The sequence below is a fragment of the Oncorhynchus mykiss genome, chromosome 20 (assembly GCF_013265735.2).
Source record: "Oncorhynchus mykiss isolate Arlee chromosome 20, USDA_OmykA_1.1, whole genome shotgun sequence".
In the NCBI taxonomy this organism is placed as follows: domain Eukaryota; kingdom Metazoa; phylum Chordata; class Actinopteri; order Salmoniformes; family Salmonidae; genus Oncorhynchus; species Oncorhynchus mykiss.
The window spans coordinates 42,950,744-42,969,164 of NC_048584.1; the positions used below are offsets into that span (position 1 = coordinate 42,950,744).

Sequence of the window (18,421 nt, forward strand, 5' to 3'; positions counted from 1 at the left end):
GGCTCAGCCCTTTCTGCAACGAGCGACACCCAGGATGAGTTAACTAAACACAACAGCCTACTGGGGGGGACGGGAGTCAGCGTACACCAACTAACTGTACGTTGCACTTCCCGGTTTATTTTATCCGTCACCGTCTACGGTTTACAGTACACTCCCATTTCTCCCTCCTCCCAGCCCGTGCGCCTCCCTCCGTTCAGTCGCTCTTTTTCTCTTCCCAATCTTGCACTTTCACTGTTTCAGTGCTGCCACGGCGAGGAGAGGAGAGGAGGCTTTCCAACCCACGTTTATCTACTCCTTGGAAGGCGAGTGAGGGGGAGACCCTTCACCACTACTGCTCTCGTCTATACGTTTACGTTACCGTGCTGGTAACGGACCACGTACTGATCACGACCACGGCATTCCCGGATCGGTTGGTCACGGGCTATTAGGACCTAGGACATTTAATCTCATTCTGGACCAACCGTTCCAGTTCTAGCAGCGAGCAGCGGGAGTTTGAGCAGAGAGGCACCGTACCCTGGTTGATATCCGTAGCGGGTCCCTTCTCGCGCTCTGCTCGCTCACAGGCAGACATGGAAGATGGTCCGTCTTCGACAAGCTGTTTTAGAAGGATCACGGACTGTTTTCTGGGCTCAAGTAAGTACTTTTTTCCCCCTGTGCAACAACAGTTAACCTGCTGAATGTGATCTTTATCACTGAGAGCATGAATCCATACGTTTTGTTATCCACGATTTGGAACACCGGATTTTGTGGCTCTAGTTTTGAATTTTCCCTTAATCAGAATTGCATATGGATAATCCACGAGTATTAATAGTTAACACACATTTCTTATTATGATCGATTGCAACTATAACATTTTAAAAATGTCAAACTTTCTGAATGACAAAAGATTGATAGCTGATCGGTGATACCATCCGAAACATGGGTGGGGATTTAACATGAGGAGAGAAGAGTAGAGTACCACAACATCACGTAGTGAATTATAAGGATTATACAACAGTCCTATACTTTACCAAGAAAATAGCACATATATTCTCAGGAGTAACGGAAAGAAATCCCCCGGTCCACCACGTGTAGTACGGTTAATGTAGACCTATGGCGCTTGTTGAGATGTTCACCGCGCCGCTGTAGACCCGTTTCACCACAACGGACTGAAAGAAAAACATGGGATTGCCAATTGATCACACCACATAGTAAGGTTGGGGATTTACGGTGCCGCTCGCAAAACATATCCTTTATCCACGCAACGGTGACGAACGTAAATGATGCTCTGGTGAAGTGGAAAAGACATATTCAATGTGTATGTTTTATGTCTGTTTCATCATTTTACTGTAAACTCGAGCGTCAAAGACACATCTTCATTTGTGTGTAAACGTATTATTAAACAATAAAAAAACAAACATTTGTACAGTAACTGATACAAATGTAATGATTACGTTGAGGTTACCCACAATTAACAACGCGCAGTTATAGTGTTGCACGGACGAATAAATATGATAAATATTAAACATTATAGTTAATACGTGTTATTAACTACACTATACAAGTCCATTTGAGAAAGATATTTAATTCAGGAATATATATATATATATATATATATATAAAAATGGGTGCCTAATCTAGGGACATAAAACATATCATAGAGATATGATTGGAAAGCATTTGTGTTTCAGTATTAACGTCGGCATAGTTAGGTAGTTAGTGTGGTTTAGCTTCTTGGTTGTAGTCTGAAATAAAGGCATCTATGCCAAGGCGCATTGAAGCTGTTCTGGCGGCTGGCGGCCCATCGTCCTATTAAGATATTATATGTTGGGGTTTCCTTTATTTTGACAGTTACCTGTGTCATTGAAAGTATCACACATGGAGTCATGTTGCTCTTATCCAATTCATTGACTTCTCACTCTGACAGTCAATTAATCAGGTCTTAATTTAGGATAATCCTGACAGCACTTCCTGGGCCAAGGGAGATTGCTCAGGTATTGATTAATTGTGTCTGAGAGGGGAACTGAAAGTTCACAAAATGTCACACGCTTTAGTCTCTCTGTCTCACTGGGGAAAATACATACTTTCCATGCATCATATCCTGTGTAATTTGTTTAGACAATGTAGATTGCTTTTTTTTGTTGTTGTTGTTGTTGTTTACTCAAAATGAACTGTGTTTATTGTGTTTATTATTGTGTTTATTATTTGTTGTCTAGTTAGGGGGGAGATCATGCAACACATCTGAACTCTATTCTATTGGATGGATGAAAGTGTACAAGAACACATTCAGAACACATTATCCACACAATAGATAGAATACACAACATTAATTTCTGCTCCATGGTTGTGAAGTACAGTACAGGACTCTACATGCCCCGGTACCGGCTAGATGAGAGCAGCTCTGTTCTCTTAGTGAGAGGAAACTGTATATGCTTCTGTACAGTACAGGACTCTACATGCCCCGGTACCGGCTAGATGAGAGCAGCTCTGTTCTCTTAGTGAGAGGAAACTGTATATGCTTCTGTACAGTACAGGACTCTACATGCCCCGGTACCGGCTAGATGAGAGCAGCTCTGTTCTCTTAGTGAGAGGAAACTGTATATGCTTCTGTACAGTACAGGACTCTGCATGCCCCGGTACCGGCTAGATGAGAGCAGCTCTGTTCTCTTAGTGAGAGGAAACTGTATATGCTTCTGTACAGTACAGGACTCTGCATGCCCCGGTACCGGCTAGATGAGAGCAGCTCTGTTTTCTTAGTGAGAGGAAACTGTATATGCTTCTGTACAGTACAGGACTCTGCATGCCCCGGTACCGGCTAGATGAGAGCAGCTCTGTTCTCTTAGTGAGAGGAAACTGTATATGCTTCTGTACAGTACAGGACTCTACATGCCCCGGTACCGGCTAGATGAGAGCAGCTCTGTTCTCTTAGTGAGAGGAAACTGTATATGCTTCTGTACAGTACAGGACTCTACATGCCCCGGTACCGGCTAGATGAGAGCAGCTCTGTTCTCTTAGTGAGAGGAAACTGTATATGCTTCTGTACAGTACAGGACTCTGCATGCCCCGGTACCGGCTAGATGAGAGCAGCTCTGTTCTCTTAGTGAGAGGAAACTGTATATGCTTCTGTACAGTACAGGACTCTGCATGCCCCGGTACCGGCTAGATGAGAGCAGCTCTGTTCTCTTAGTGAGAGGAAACTGTATATGCTTCTGTACAGTACAGGACTCTGCATGCCCCGGTACCGGCTAGATGAGAGCAGCTCTGTTCTCTTAGTGAGAGGAAACTGTATATGCTTCTGTACAGTACAGGACTCTGCATGCCCCGGTAACGGCTAGATGAGAGCAGCTCTGTTCTCTTAGTGAGAGGAAACTGTATATGCTTCTGTACAGTACAGGACTCTGCATGCCCCGGTACCGGCTAGATGAGAGCAGCTCTGTTCTCTTAGTGAGAGGAAACTGTATATGCTTCTGTACAGTACAGGACTCTACATGCCCCGGTACCGGCTAGATGAGAGCAGCTCTGTTCTCTTAGTGAGAGGAAACTGTATATGCTTCTGTACAGTACAGGACTCTACATGCCCCGGTACCGGCTAGATGAGAGCAGCTCTGTTCTCTTAGTGAGAGGAAACTGTATATGCTTCTGTACAGTACAGGACTCTACATGCCCCGGTACCGGCTAGATGAGAGCAGCTCTGTTCTCTTAGTGAGAGGAAACTGTATATGCTTCTGTACAGTACAGGACTCTACATGCCCCGGTACCGGCTAGATGAGAGCAGCTCTGTTCTCTTAGTGAGAGGAAACTGTATATGCTTCTGTACAGTACAGGACTCTACATGCCCCGGTACCGGCTAGATGAGAGCAGCTCTGTTCTCTTAGTGAGAGGAAACTGTATATGCTTCTGTACAGTACAGGACTCTGCATGCCCCGGTACCGGCTAGATGAGAGCAGCTCTGTTCTCTTAGTGAGAGGAAACTGTATATGCTTCTGTACAGTACAGGACTCTGCATGCCCCGGTACCGGCTAGATGAGAGCAGCTCTGTTCTCTTAGTGAGAGGAAACTGTATATGCTTCTGTACAGTACAGGACTCTACATGCCCCGGTACCGGCTAGATGAGAGCAGCTCTGTTCTCTTAGTGAGAGGAAACTGTATATGCTTCTGTACAGTACAGGACTCTACATGCCCCGGTACCGGCTAGATGAGAGCAGCTCTGTTCTCTTAGTGAGAGGAAACTGTATATGCTTCTGTACAGTACAGGACTCTACATGCCCCGGTACCGGCTAGATGAGAGCAGCTCTGTTCTCTTAGTGAGAGGAAACTGTATATGCTTCTGTACAGTACAGGACTCTACATGCCCCGGTACCGGCTAGATGAGAGCAGCTCTGTTCTCTTAGTGAGAGGAAACTGTATATGCTTCTGTACAGTACAGGACTCTACATGCCCCGGTAACGGCTAGATGAGAGCAGCTCTGTTCTCTTAGTGAGAGGAAACTGTATATGCTTCTGTACAGTACAGGACTCTACATGCCCCGGTACCGGCTAGATGAGAGCAGCTCTGTTCTCTTAGTGAGAGGAAACTGTATATGCTTCTGTACAGTACAGGACTCTACATGCCCCGGTACCGGCTAGATGAGAGCAGCTCTGTTCTCTTAGTGAGAGGAAACTGTATATGCTTCTGTACAGTACAGGACTCTACATGCCCCGGTACCGGCTAGATGAGAGCAGCTCTGTTCTCTTAGTGAGAGGAAACTGTATATGCTTCTGTACAGTACAGGACTCTGCATGCCCCGGTACCGGCTAGATGAGAGCAGCTCTGTTCTCTTAGTGAGAGGAAACTGTATATGCTTCTGTACAGTACAGGACTCTACATGCCCCGGTACCGGCTAGATGAGAGCAGCTCTGTTCTCTTAGTGAGAGGAAACTGTATATGCTTCTGTACAGTACAGGACTCTACATGCCCCGGTACCGGCTAGATGAGAGCAGCTCTGTTCTCTTAGTGAGAGGAAACTGTATATGCTTCTGTACAGTACAGGACTCTACATGCCCCGGTACCGGCTAGATGAGAGCAGCTCTGTTCTCTTAGTGAGAGGAAACTGTATATGCTTCTGTACAGTACAGGACTCTACATGCCCCGGTACCGGCTAGATGAGAGCAGCTCTGTTCTCTTAGTGAGAGGAAACTGTATATGCTTCTGTACAGTACAGGACTCTACATGCCCCGGTACCGGCTAGATGAGAGCAGCTCTGTTCTCTTAGTGAGAGGAAACTGTATATGCTTCTGTACAGTACAGGACTCTACATGCCCCGGTACCGGCTAGATGAGAGCAGCTCTGTTCTCTTAGTGAGAGGAAACTGTATATGCTTCTGTACAGTACAGGACTCTACATGCCCCGGTACCGGCTAGATGAGAGCAGCTCTGTTCTCTTAGTGAGAGGAAACTGTATATGCTTCTGTACAGTACAGGACTCCGCATGCCCCGGTACCGGCTAGATGAGAGCAGCTCTGTTCTCTTAGTGAGAGGAAACTGTATATGCTTCTGTACAGTACAGGACTCTGCATGCCCCGGTACCGGCTAGATGAGAGCAGCTCTGTTCTCTTAGTGAGAGGAAACTGTATATGCTTCTGTACAGTACAGGACTCTACATGCCCCGGTACCGGCTAGATGAGAGCAGCTCTGTTCTCTTAGTGAGAGGAAACTGTATATGCTTCTGTACAGTACAGGACTCTACATGCCCCGGTACCGGCTAGATGAGAGCAGCTCTGTTCTCTTAGTGAGAGGAAACTGTATATGCTTCTGTACAGTACAGGACTCTACATGCCCCGGTACCGGCTAGATGAGAGCAGCTCTGTTCTCTTAGTGAGAGGAAACTGTATATGCTTCTGTACAGTACAGGACTCTACATGCCCCGGTACCGGCTAGATGAGAGCAGCTCTGTTCTCTTAGTGAGAGGAAACTGTATATGCTTCTGTACAGTACAGGACTCTACATGCCCCGGTACCGGCTAGATGAGAGCAGCTCTGTTCTCTTAGTGAGAGGAAACTGTATATGCTTCTGTACAGTACAGGACTCTACATGCCCCGGTACCGGCTAGATGAGAGCAGCTCTGTTCTCTTAGTGAGAGGAAACTGTATATGCTTCTGTACAGTACAGGACTCTACATGCCCCGGTACCGGCTAGATGAGAGCAGCTCTGTTCTCTTAGTGAGAGGAAACTGTATATGCTTCTGTACAGTACAGGACTCTACATGCCCCGGTACCGGCTAGATGAGAGCAGCTCTGTTCTCTTAGTGAGAGGAAACTGTATATGCTTCTGTACAGTACAGGACTCTACATGCCCCGGTACCGGCTAGATGAGAGCAGCTCTGTTCTCTTAGTGAGAGGAAACTGTATATGCTTCTGTACAGTACAGGACTCTACATGCCCCGGTACCGGCTAGATGAGAGCAGCTCTGTTCTCTTAGTGAGAGGAAACTGTATATGCTTCTGTACAGTACAGGACTCTACATGCCCCGGTACCGGCTAGATGAGAGCAGCTCTGTTCTCTTAGTGAGAGGAAACTGTATATGCTTCTGTACAGTACAGGACTCTACATGCCCCGGTACCGGCTAGATGAGAGCAGCTCTGTTCTCTTAGTGAGAGGAAACTGTATATGCTTCTGTACAGTACAGGACTCTGCATGCCCCGGTAACGGCTAGATGAGAGCAGCTCTGTTCTCTTAGTGAGAGGAAACTGTATATGCTTCTGTACAGTACAGGACTCTGCATGCCCCGGTACCGGCTAGATGAGAGCAGCTCTGTTCTCTTAGTGAGAGGAAACTGTATATGCTTCTGTACAGTACAGGACTCTACATGCCCCGGTACCGGCTAGATGAGAGCAGCTCTGTTCTCTTAGTGAGAGGAAACTGTATATGCTTCTGTACAGTACAGGACTCTACATGCCCCGGTACCGGCTAGATGAGAGCAGCTCTGTTCTCTTAGTGAGAGGAAACTGTATATGCTTCTGTACAGTACAGGACTCTACATGCCCCGGTACCGGCTAGATGAGAGCAGCTCTGTTCTCTTAGTGAGAGGAAACTGTATATGCTTCTGTACAGTACAGGACTCTACATGCCCCGGTACCGGCTAGATGAGAGCAGCTCTGTTCTCTTAGTGAGAGGAAACTGTATATGCTTCTGTACAGTACAGGACTCTACATGCCCCGGTACCGGCTAGATGAGAGCAGCTCTGTTCTCTTAGTGAGAGGAAACTGTATATGCTTCTGTACAGTACAGGACTCTACATGCCCCGGTACCGGCTAGATGAGAGCAGCTCTGTTCTCTTAGTGAGAGGAAACTGTATATGCTTCTGTACAGTACAGGACTCTACATGCCCCGGTACCGGCTAGATGAGAGCAGCTCTGTTCTCTTAGTGAGAGGAAACTGTATATGCTTCTGTACAGTACAGGACTCTACATGCCCCGGTACCGGCTAGATGAGAGCAGCTCTGTTCTCTTAGTGAGAGGAAACTGTATATGCTTCTGTACAGTACAGGACTCTACATGCCCCGGTACCGGCTAGATGAGAGCAGCTCTGTTCTCTTAGTGAGAGGAAACTGTATATGCTTCTGTACAGTACAGGACTCTGCATGCCCCGGTACCGGCTAGATGAGAGCAGCTCTGTTCTCTTAGTGAGAGGAAACTGTATATGCTTCTGTACAGTACAGGACTCTGCATGCCCCGGTACCGGCTAGATGAGAGCAGCTCTGTTCTCTTAGTGAGAGGAAACTGTATATGCTTCTGTACAGTACAGGACTCTACATGCCCCGGTACCGGCTAGATGAGAGCAGCTCTGTTCTCTTAGTGAGAGGAAACTGTATATGCTTCTGTACAGTACAGGACTCTACATGCCCCGGTACCGGCTAGATGAGAGCAGCTCTGTTCTCTTAGTGAGAGGAAACTGTATATGCTTCTGTACAGTACAGGACTCTACATGCCCCGGTACCGGCTAGATGAGAGCAGCTCTGTTCTCTTAGTGAGAGGAAACTGTATATGCTTCTGTACAGTACAGGACTCTACATGCCCCGGTACCGGCTAGATGAGAGCAGCTCTGTTCTCTTAGTGAGAGGAAACTGTATATGCTTCTGTACAGTACAGGACTCTACATGCCCCGGTACCGGCTAGATGAGAGCAGCTCTGTTCTCTTAGTGAGAGGAAACTGTATATGCTTCTGTACAGTACAGGACTCTACATGCCCCGGTACCGGCTAGATGAGAGCAGCTCTGTTCTCTTAGTGAGAGGAAACTGTATATGCTTCTGTACAGTACAGGACTCTACATGCCCCGGTACCGGCTAGATGAGAGCAGCTCTGTTCTCTTAGTGAGAGGAAACTGTATATGCTTCCAAAGGCGTGACTTTTCTTTTACACTTTTTTTTTTGCTGACGTCCGGGAGGGGGAGCTGGGAGCGGGAGAGGGAGCGGGAGCTGGGAGGGGGAGGGGGAGCTGGGAGCGGGAGAGGGAGCGGGAGCTGGGAGGGGGAGGGGGAGCGGGAGCTGGGAGCGGGAGGCGGGAGAGGGAGGGGGAGCTGGGAGGGGGAGGGGGAGGGGGAGCGGGAGCTGGGAGCGGGAGAGGGAGGGGGAGCTGGGAGGGGGAGCTGGGAGCGGGAGCGGGAGAGGGAGGGGGAGCTGTGAGCGGGAGGGGGAGCTGGGAGCGGGAGAGGGAGGGGGAGCTGGGAGCGGGAGCTGGGAGAGGGAGGGGGAGCTGGGGGCGGGAGCTGGGAGCGGGAGCTGGGAGAGGGAGCTGGGAGCGGGAGCTGGGAGCGGGAGAGTGAGAGGGGGCTGGGCGCGGAGGCTGGGAGCTAGGAGAGGGAGAGGGAGCTGGGAGCTGGGGCGGGAGCGGGAGAGGGAGCTGGGAGCGGGAGCTGGAAGCGGGAGAGGGAGCTGGGCGCGGAGGCTGGGAGGGGGAGCTGGGAGCGGGAGAGGGAGAGGGAGCTGGGAGCGGGAGGCGGAAGCTGGGAGCAGAAGCTGGGAGCGGGGAGCTGGGTTCTGGGAGCGGAAGCGGGAGCTGGGAGCGGGAGGTGGGAGCTGGGAGCGGGAGCTGGGAGCGGGAGCTGGGAGCTGGGAGCGGGAGGTGGGAGCGGGAGAGTGAGAGGGGGCTGGGCGCGGAGGCTGGGAGCTAGGAGAGGGAGAGGGAGCTGGGAGCTGGGGCGGGAGCGGGAGAGGGAGCTGGGAGCGGGAGCTGGAAGCGGGAGAGGGAGCTGGGCGCGGAGGCTGGGAGGGGGAGCTGGGAGCGGGAGAGGGAGAGGGAGCTGGGAGCGGGAGAGGGAGCTGGGCGCGGAGGCTGGGATCGGGAGCTGGGAGCGGGAGGCGGAAGCTGGGAGCAGAAGCTGGGAGCGGGGAGCTGGGTTCTGGGAGCGGAAGCGGGAGCTGGGAGCTGGGAGCGGGAGGTGGGAGCTGGGAGCGGGAGCTGGGAGCGGGAGCTGGGAGCTGGGAGCGGGAGGTGGGAGCTGGGAGCGGAAGCTGGGAGCGGGGAGTGGGAGCTGGGGGCTGGGAGCGGGAGCTGGGATCTGGGTGCTGGGATCTGGGAGCGGGAGCTGGGAGGGGGAGCTGGGAGCGGGAGCTGGGAGCGGGAGCTGGGAGCGGCAGCTGGGTGCTGGAGCTGGGAGCTGGGAGCGGGAACTCACTGCTTAGTCCACATTTGTTAGCATGTACAGTATATCTCAGTGTGTGTTAGCATGTACAGTATATCTCAGTGTGTGTTAGCATGAACAGTACAGTCGTGGCCAAAAGTTTTGAGAATGACACATATTAATTTTCAAAGTCTTCTACCTCAGTTTTTATGAAGGCAATTTGCATATACTCCAGAATGTTATGAAGAGTGATCAGATGAATTGCAAAGTCCCTCTTTGCCATGCAAATGAGCTGAACACCCCCCCCCCCCCCCCCCCAACAAAAAAAATCTGCTGCATTTCAGCCCTGCCACAAAAGGACCAGCTGACAACATGTCAGTGATTCTCTCTTTAACACAGGTGTGAGTGTTGACGAGGACAAGGCTTGAGATCACTCTGTCATGCTGATTGAGTTTGAATAACAGACTGGAAGCTTCAAAAGGAAGGTGGTGTTCGGGACCATTGTTCTTCCTCTGTCAACCATGGTTACCTGCAAGGAAACACGTGCCGTCATCATTGCTTTGCCCAAAAAGGGCTTCACAGGCAAGGATATTGCTGCCAGTAAGATTGCACCTAAATCAACCATTTATCGGATCATCAAGAACTTCAAGGAGAGTGGTTCAATTGTTGTGAAGAAGGCTTCAGGGCGCCCAAGAAAGTCCAGCAAGCACCAGGACCGTCTCCTAAAGTTGATTCAGCTGTGGGATCGGGGCACCACCAGTACAGAGCTTGCTCAGGAATGGCAGCAGGCAGGTGTGAGTGCATCTGCACGCACATTGAGGCGAAGACTTTTGGAGGATGACCTGGAGTCAAGAAGGGCAGCAAAGAAGCCACTTCTCTCCAGGAAAAACATCAGGGACAGACTGATATTCTGCAAAAGGTACAGGGATTAGACTGCTGAGGACTGGGGTAAAGTCATTTTCTCTGGTGAATCCCCTTTCCGATTGTTTGGAGTATCCAGATAAAAGCTTGTCCGGAGCAGACAAGGTGAGCGCTACGATCAGTCCTGTGTCATGCCAACAGTAAAGCCTCCTGAGACCATTCATGTGTGGGGTTGCTTCTCAGCCAAGGAAGTGGGCTCACTCACAATTTTACCTAAGAACACAACCATGAATAAAGAATGGTACCAACACATCCTCCGAGAGCAACTTCTCCCAACCATCCAGGAACAGTTTGGTGACGAACAATGCCTTTTCCAGCATGATGGAGCACCTTACCATAAGGCAAAAGTGGCTCGGGGCACTAAGTGGCTTGGGGAACAAAGCATCGATATTTTGGGTCCATGGCCAGGAAACTCCCCAGACCTTAATCCCATTGAGAACTTGTGGTCAATCCTCAAGAGGCGGGTGCACAAACAAAAACCTACAAATTCTGACAAACTCCAAGCATTGATTATGCAAGAATGGGCTGCCATCAGTCAGGATGTGGCCCAGAAGTTAATTGACAGCATGCCAGGGCGGATTGCAAAGGTCTTGAAAAAGAAGGGTCAACACTGCAAATATTGACTCTTTGCATCAACTTCATGTAATTGTCAATAAAAGCCTTTGACACTTATGAAATGCTTGTAATTATACTTCAGTATTCCATAGTAACTTCTGACAAAAATATCTGAAGACACTGAAGCAGCAAACTTTAATATTTGTGTCATTCTCAAAACTTTTGACCACAACTATACTCTCATTTTCACCGGTGTGTGTGTGTGTGTGTGTGTGTGTGTGTGTGTGTGTGTGTGTGTGTGTGTGTGTGAGCTGTGTGAGCTGTGAGGCTGTTTCCTTTACATTTCTATCACTCAATTTGTAACACTTCAGCGAAACAGAATGAACACACTCAGCCCCAGGACTCTGAGGTCAGAACACACTCAGCCCTAGGACTCTGAGGTCAGAACACACTCAGCCCTAGGACTCTGAGGTCAGAACACACTCAGCCCTAGGACTCTGAGGTCAGAACACACTCAGCCCCAGGACTCTGAGGTCAGAACACACTCAGCCCTAGGACTCTGAGGTCAGAACACACTCAGCCCTAGGACTCTGAGGTCAGAACACACTCAGGCCTAGGACTCTGAGGTCAGAACACACTCAGCCCCAGGACTCTGAGGTCAGAACACACTCAGCCCCAGGACTCTGAGGTCAGAACACACTCAGCCCTAGGACTCTGAGGTCAGAACACACTCAGCCCTAGGACTCTGAGGTCAGGACAAAACACAGGCCTAGTGTCAGTGTGAATTGGACACTGTGCTCCACTATAGGGATGGGACTTTAATATTCAGAAGGATAGACCATTATATTATAAATGTTTAATGTGTAGCTTGTTATGATTGTTGGCCAGTCAAAGCAGCGTTACAGTCAGAAGTAGGAGCAAGAGAAGTAGGAGATTTCTAATCAATACGACATGGAATTAAAATGAGGGAATGAAGTTGGCTGAAGGAGAAGGAGAAGGCTACAATGATCAACCAACAGGTTGTTTCATATGAATGGAGATGTTTTAGACAAGGACGACCTCAAAATAGCCTCAGTTAGCCTTGTTGCTTTAGCTAGCTAGCTGGCTAACTTAGCTGACTATTGTACTGACTACGATTTGATGCAGCCAAGACACTACCAGATGGTATGATAGAGAACCTAAAGCTGCAACGAGTTTGTCTCTCTCTCTCTCTGCCTCTCTCTTTCTCTCTCTCTCTCTCTCTCTCTCTCTCTCTCTCTGTCTCTATCTCTCTCTCCCTCTCTCTCTCTCTCTCGCTCTCGTCGTGCGAGCAAGTTTCCATTTAAGTTTTAGAAAAATTTATTTTTCTATAAAACACATGTATTTGGACTATCTGAATATCCCCCAAAAATATCCTGATATTTTTCAAATAGTTAACTAATTTCAAATGCCCATCCTACTCCAGTCTAGCCCTCTGTTCCACAGATAAGATAAGAAACACATGCTCTCTCTCCACTGCCTGGCAAGCTGCTGACGCACACACCCTTCTCTCCCCTCCACACCCTTCTCCCCCCTCCACACCCTTCTCCCCCCTCCTCACCCTTCTCCTCCTCCACACCCTTCTCCTCCTCCACACCCTTCTCCTCCTCCACACCCTTCTCTCCCCTCCACACCCTTCTCCCCCCTCCTCACCCTTCTCCTCCTCCACACCCTTCTCTCCCCTCCACACCCTTCTCCCCCCTCCTCACCCTTCTCCTCCTCCACACCCTTCTCTCCCCTCCACACCCTTCTCCTCCTCCTCACCCTTCTCCTCCTCCACACCCTTCTCCTCCTCCACACCCTTCTCCTCCTCCACACCCTTCTCCCCCCTCCACACCCTTCTCCCCCCTCCCCCTCCACACCCTTCTCTCCCCTCCACACCCTTCTCCCCCCTCCTCACCCTTCTCCTCCTCCACACCCTTCTCCTCCTCCACACCCTTCTCCTCCTCCACACCCTTCTCCTCCTCCACACCCTTCTCCTCCTCCACACCCTTCTCCCCTTCCACACCCTTCTCCCCCCTCCCCCTCCACACCCTTCTCCTCCTCCACACCCTTCTCCTCCTCCACACCCTTCTCCTCCTCCACACCCTTCTCTCCCCTCCACACCCTTCTCCCCCCTCCTCACCCTTCTCCTCCTCCACACCCTTCTCCTCCTCCTCACCCTTCTCCCCTTCCACACCCTTCTCCTCCTCCACACCCTTCTCCTCCTCCTCACCCTTCTCCCCTTCCACACCCTTCTCCCCCCTCCACACCATTCTCCTCCTCCACACCCTTCTCCTCCTCCACACCCTTCTCCTCCTCCACACCCTTCTCCTCCTCCTCACCCTTCTCCCCCTTCCACACCCTTCTCCCCCCTCCTCACCCTTCTCCTCCTCCTCACCCTTCTCCCCTTCCTCACCCTTCTCCCCCTTCCACACCCTTCTCCCCCCTCCTCACCCTTCTCCTCCTCCACACCCTTCTCCCCTTCCACACCCTTCTCCCCCCTCCACACCCTTCTCCCCCCTCCACACCCTTCTCCTCCTCCTCACCCTTCTCCCCCTTCCACACCCTTCTCCCCCCTCCTCACCTTTCTCCTCCTCCACACCCTTCTCCTCCTCCACACCCTTCTCCTCCTCCACACCCTTCTCCCCTTCCACACCCTTCTCCTCCTCCACACCCTTCTCTCCCCTCCACACCCTTCTCCCCCCTCCTCACCCTTCTCTCCCCTTCCACACCCTTCTCCCCCCTCCTCACCCTTCTCCTCCTCCACACCCTTCTCCTCCTCCACACCCTTCTCCCCTTCCACACCCTTCTCCCCCCTCCTCACCCTTCTCCTCCTCCTCACCCTTCTCCTCCTCCACACCCTTCTCCCCTTCCACACCCTTCTCCTCCTCCTCACCCTTCTCCCCCCTCCTCACCCTTCTCCCCTTCCACACCCTTCTCCCCTTCCACACCCTTCTCCCCCCTCCTCACCCTTCTCCTCCTCCTCACCCTTCTCCTCCTCCTCACCCTTCTCCCCTTCCACACCCTTCTCCTCCTCCTCACCCTTCTCCTCCTCCTCACCCTTCTCCCCTTCCACACCCTTCTCCCCTTCCACACCCTTCTCCCCTCCACACCCTTCTCCTCCTCCACACCCTTCTCCCCCCTCCTCACCCTTCTCCTCCTCCTCACCCTTCTCCCCTTCCACACCCTTCTCCCCTTCCACACCCTTCTCCCCTCCACACCCTTCTCCTCCTCCACACCCTTCTCCCCCCTCCTCACCCTTCTCCCCCTCCTCACCCTTCTCCTCCTCCTCACCCTTCTCCCCTCCACACCCTTCTCCTCCTCCACACCCTTCTCTCCCCTTCCACACCCTTCTCCCCCCTCCTCACCCTTCTCCTCCTCCACACCCTTCTCCCCCCTCCTCACCCTTCTCCCCCTCCTCACCCTTCTCCTCCTCCACACCCTTCTCTCCCCTCCACACCCTTCTCCCCCCTCCTCACCCTTCTCCTCCTCCTCACCCTTCTCCTCCTCCTCACCCTTCTCCTCCTCCTCACCCTTCTCCTCCTCCTCACCCTTCTCCCCTTCCACACCCTTCTCCCCTTCCACACCCTTCTCCCCCCTCCTCACCCTTCTCCCCCCTCCTCACCCTTCTCCCCCTCCTCACCCTTCTCCTCCTCCACACCCTTCTCCCCTTCCACACCCTTCTCCTCCTCCACACCCTTCTCCCCTTCCACACCCTTCTCCTCTTCCACACCCTTCTCCTCCTCCTCACCCTTCTCCCCTTCCACACCCTTCTCCCCTTCCACACCCTTCTCCTCCTCCACACCCTTCTCCCCTTCCTCACCCTTCTCCCCCCTCCACACCCTTCTCTCCCCTCCACACCCTTCTCCCCCCTCCACACCCTTCTCCTCCTCCACACCCTTCTCCTCCTCCACACCCTTCTCCCCCCTCCACACCCTTCTCCTCCTCCACACCCTTCTCCCCCCTCCACACCCTTCTCCCCCCTCCTCACCCTTCTCCCCCCTCCACACCCTTCTCCCCCCTCCCCCTCCACACCCTTCTCTCCCCTCCACACCCTTCTCCCCCCTCCTCACCCTTCTCTCCCCTCCACACCCTTCTCCCCCCTCCTCACCCTTCTCCCCCCTCCTCCCCCTTCTCCCCCTCCTCACCCCTCCATACCCTTCTCCCCCCTCCATACCCTTCTCCCCCCTCCACACCCTTCTCCCCCCTCCTCACCCTTCTCCCCCCTTCTCCCCCTCCTCACCCCTCCATACCCTTCTCCCCCCTCCATACCCTTCTCCCCCCTCCACACCCTTCTCCCCCCTCCTCACCCTTCTCCCCCCTCCTCCCCCTTCTCCCCCTCCTCACCCCTCCATACCCTTCTCCCCCCTCCATACCCTTCTCCCCCCTCCACACCCCTCCCCTCCCTCCTCACCCGTCTCCCCCTCCTCCCCCTTCTCGCCCCTCCTCACCCCCCTGCCTCCTCACCTGTCTCCCCCCTCCTCACCTGTCTCCTCCCTCCTCATCCTTCTCCCTCCTCCTCACTCGTCTCCCCTCTCCTCATCCGTCTCCCCCCTCCTCTCCCGTCTCCCCCCGCCTCTCCCGTCTCCCCCCTCACTTCCTTCCCTCCCTCTCTGTCAATTCAATTCAATTTAAGGGTTTTATTGGCATGGGAAACATATGTTAACATTGCCAAAGCAAGTGAAGTAGATAATAAACAAAAGTGAAATAAACAATACAAATTAACAGTAAACATTACACATACAGAAGTTCGAAAAGAATAAAGACATTTCAAATGTCATATGTATTTATACAGTGTTTTAACAATGTACACATGGCTACTGTACAAAAGGGAAAATAAATAAGCATAAATATGGGTTGTATTTACAATGGTGTTTGTTCTTCACTGGTTACCCTTTTCTTGTGACAACAGGTCACAAATATTGCTGCTGTGATGGCACACTGTGGTATTTCATCCAGTAGATATGGGAGTTTATGAAAATGGGGTTTGTTTTTTCGAATTCATTGTGGATCTGTGCCATCTGAGGGAAATAGGTCTCTCTAATGTGGTCGTACATTTGGCAGGAGGTTAGGAAGTGCAGCTCAGTTTCCACCTAATTTTGTGGGCAGTGTGAACATAGCCTGTCTTCTCTTGAGAGCCATGTCTGCCTACGGCGGCCCTTCTCAATAGCAAGGCTATGCTCACTGAGTCTGTACAGCCGTTGCCAAAAGGTTTGAGAATGACACAAATATTAATTTCTACAAAGTTTGCTGCTTCAGTGTCTTCAGATATTTTTGTCAGAAGTTACTATGAAATACTGAAGTATAATTACAAGCATTTCATAAGTGTCAAAGGCTTTTATTGACAATTACATGAAGTTGATGCAAAGAGTCAATATTTGCAGTGTTGACCCTTCTTTTTCAAGACCTTTGCAATCCGCCCTGGCATGCTGTCAATTAACTTCTGGGCCACATCCTGACTGATGGCAGCCCATTCTTGCATAATCAATGCTTGGAGTTTGTCAGAATTTGTAGGTTTTTGTTTGTGCACCCGCCTCTTGAGGATTGACCACAAGTTCTCAATGGGATTAAGGTCTGGGGAGTTTCCTGGCCATGGACCCAAAATATCGATGCTTTGTTCCCCAAGCCACTTAGTGCCCCGAGCCACTTTTGCCTTATGGTAAGGTGCTCCATCATGCTGGAAAAGGCATTGTTCGTCACCAAACTGTTCCTGGATGGTTGGGAGAAGTTGCTCTCGGAGGATGTGTTGGTACCATTCTTTATTCATGGTTGTGTTCTTAGGTAAAATTGTGAGTGAGCCCACTTCCTTGGCTGAGAAGCAACCCCACACATGAATGGTCTCAGGAGGCTTTACTGTTGGCATGACACAGGAATGATGGTAGCGCTCACCTTGTCTTCTCCGGACAAGCTTTTTTCCGGATGCCCCAAACAATCGGAAAGGGGATTCACCAGAGAAAATGACTTTACCCCAGTCCTCAGCAGTCTAATCCCTGTACCTTTTGCAGAATATCAGTCTGTCCCTGATGTTTTTCCTGGAGAGAAGTGGCTTCTTTGCTGCCCTTCTTGACACCAGGCCATCCTCCAAAAGTCTTCGCCTCACTGTGCGTGCAGATGCACTCACACCTGCCTGCTGCCATTCCTGAGCAAGCTCTGTACTGGTGGTGCCCCAATCCCGCAGCTGAATCAACTTTAGGAGACGGTCCTGGCGCTTGCTGGACTTTCTTGGGCGCCCTGAAGCCTTCTTCACAACAATTGAACCGCTCTCCTTGAAGTTCTTGATAATCCGATAAATGGTTGGTTTAGGTATAATCTTACTGGCAGCAATATCCTTGCCTGTGAAGCCCTTTTTAGGCAAAGCAATGATGATGGCACATGTTTCCCTGCAGGTAACCATGGTTGACGGAGGAAGAACAATGATTCCATGCACCACCCTCCTTTTGAAGCTTCCAGTCTGTTATACGAACTCTATCAGCATGATAGAGTGATCTCCAGCCTTGTCCTTGTCAACACTTACACCTGTGTTAACGAGAGAATCACTGACATGATGTCAGCTGGTCCTTTTGTGGCAGGGCTGAAATGCAGTGGAAATGTTTTTTGAGGATTCAGTTAATTTGCATGGCAAAGAGGGATTTTGCAATTATTTGCAATTCATCTGATCACTCTTCATAACATTCTGGAGTATATGCAAATTGCCATCATACACAGTGAGGCAGCAGACTTTGTGAAAATTAATATTTGTGTCATTCTCAACTTTTGGCCACGACTGTACATAGTCAAAGCTTTCCTTCATTTTGGGTCAGTTACAGTGGTCAGGTATTCTGCCACTGTGTACTCTCTGTTTCGGCCAAATAGCATTCTACTTTGCTCTGTTTTTTTGGTAATTCTTCCCAATGTGTCAAGTAATAATCTTTTTGTTTTCTCATGATTTGGTTGGGTCTAAATGTGTTGCTGTCCTGGGGCTCTGTGGGGTGTGTTTGTGAACAGAGCCCCAGGACCAGCTTGCTTAGGGGCCTCTTCTCCAGGTTCATCTCTCTGTAGGTGATGGCTTAGTTATAGAAGGTTTGGGAATCGTTTCCTTTTAGGTGGTTGTAGAATTTAACAGCTCTTTTCTGGAGTTTGATAATTAGCGGGTATTTGGACACGGAGGATATTTTTGTAGAATTCTGCATGCAGTATCAATTTAGTGTTTGTCCCATTTTGTGATTTTTTGGTGTTTGAGTGGACCCCAGACCTCATGTTTTTAGCCAAATCCTAATTGGTATGTCAAATGTTTTGTTCCTTTTGATGGCATAGAAGGCCCTTCTTGACTTGTCTCTCAGATCGTTCACAGCTTTGTGGAAGTTACCTGTGGCGTTGATGTTTAGATCAAG

General features: G+C 50.8%; 1 protein-coding gene across 1 annotated transcript in view; it reads left to right on the forward strand.

Annotated features, from left to right (window-relative positions):
• The first annotated feature begins 205 nt into the window (after nucleotides 1-205).
• LOC110499502 (cAMP and cAMP-inhibited cGMP 3',5'-cyclic phosphodiesterase 10A) overlaps nucleotides 206-18,421 on the forward strand; it is a 170,947-nt gene continuing 152,731 nt past the window's right edge. Inside the window, exon 1 of the mRNA XM_036956385.1 lies at nucleotides 206-633. Within this exon, the coding sequence (XP_036812280.1) occupies nucleotides 570-633 (64 nt within the window). The 5' untranslated portion in view covers nucleotides 206-569. The remainder of the gene's footprint in view (nucleotides 634-18,421) is intronic.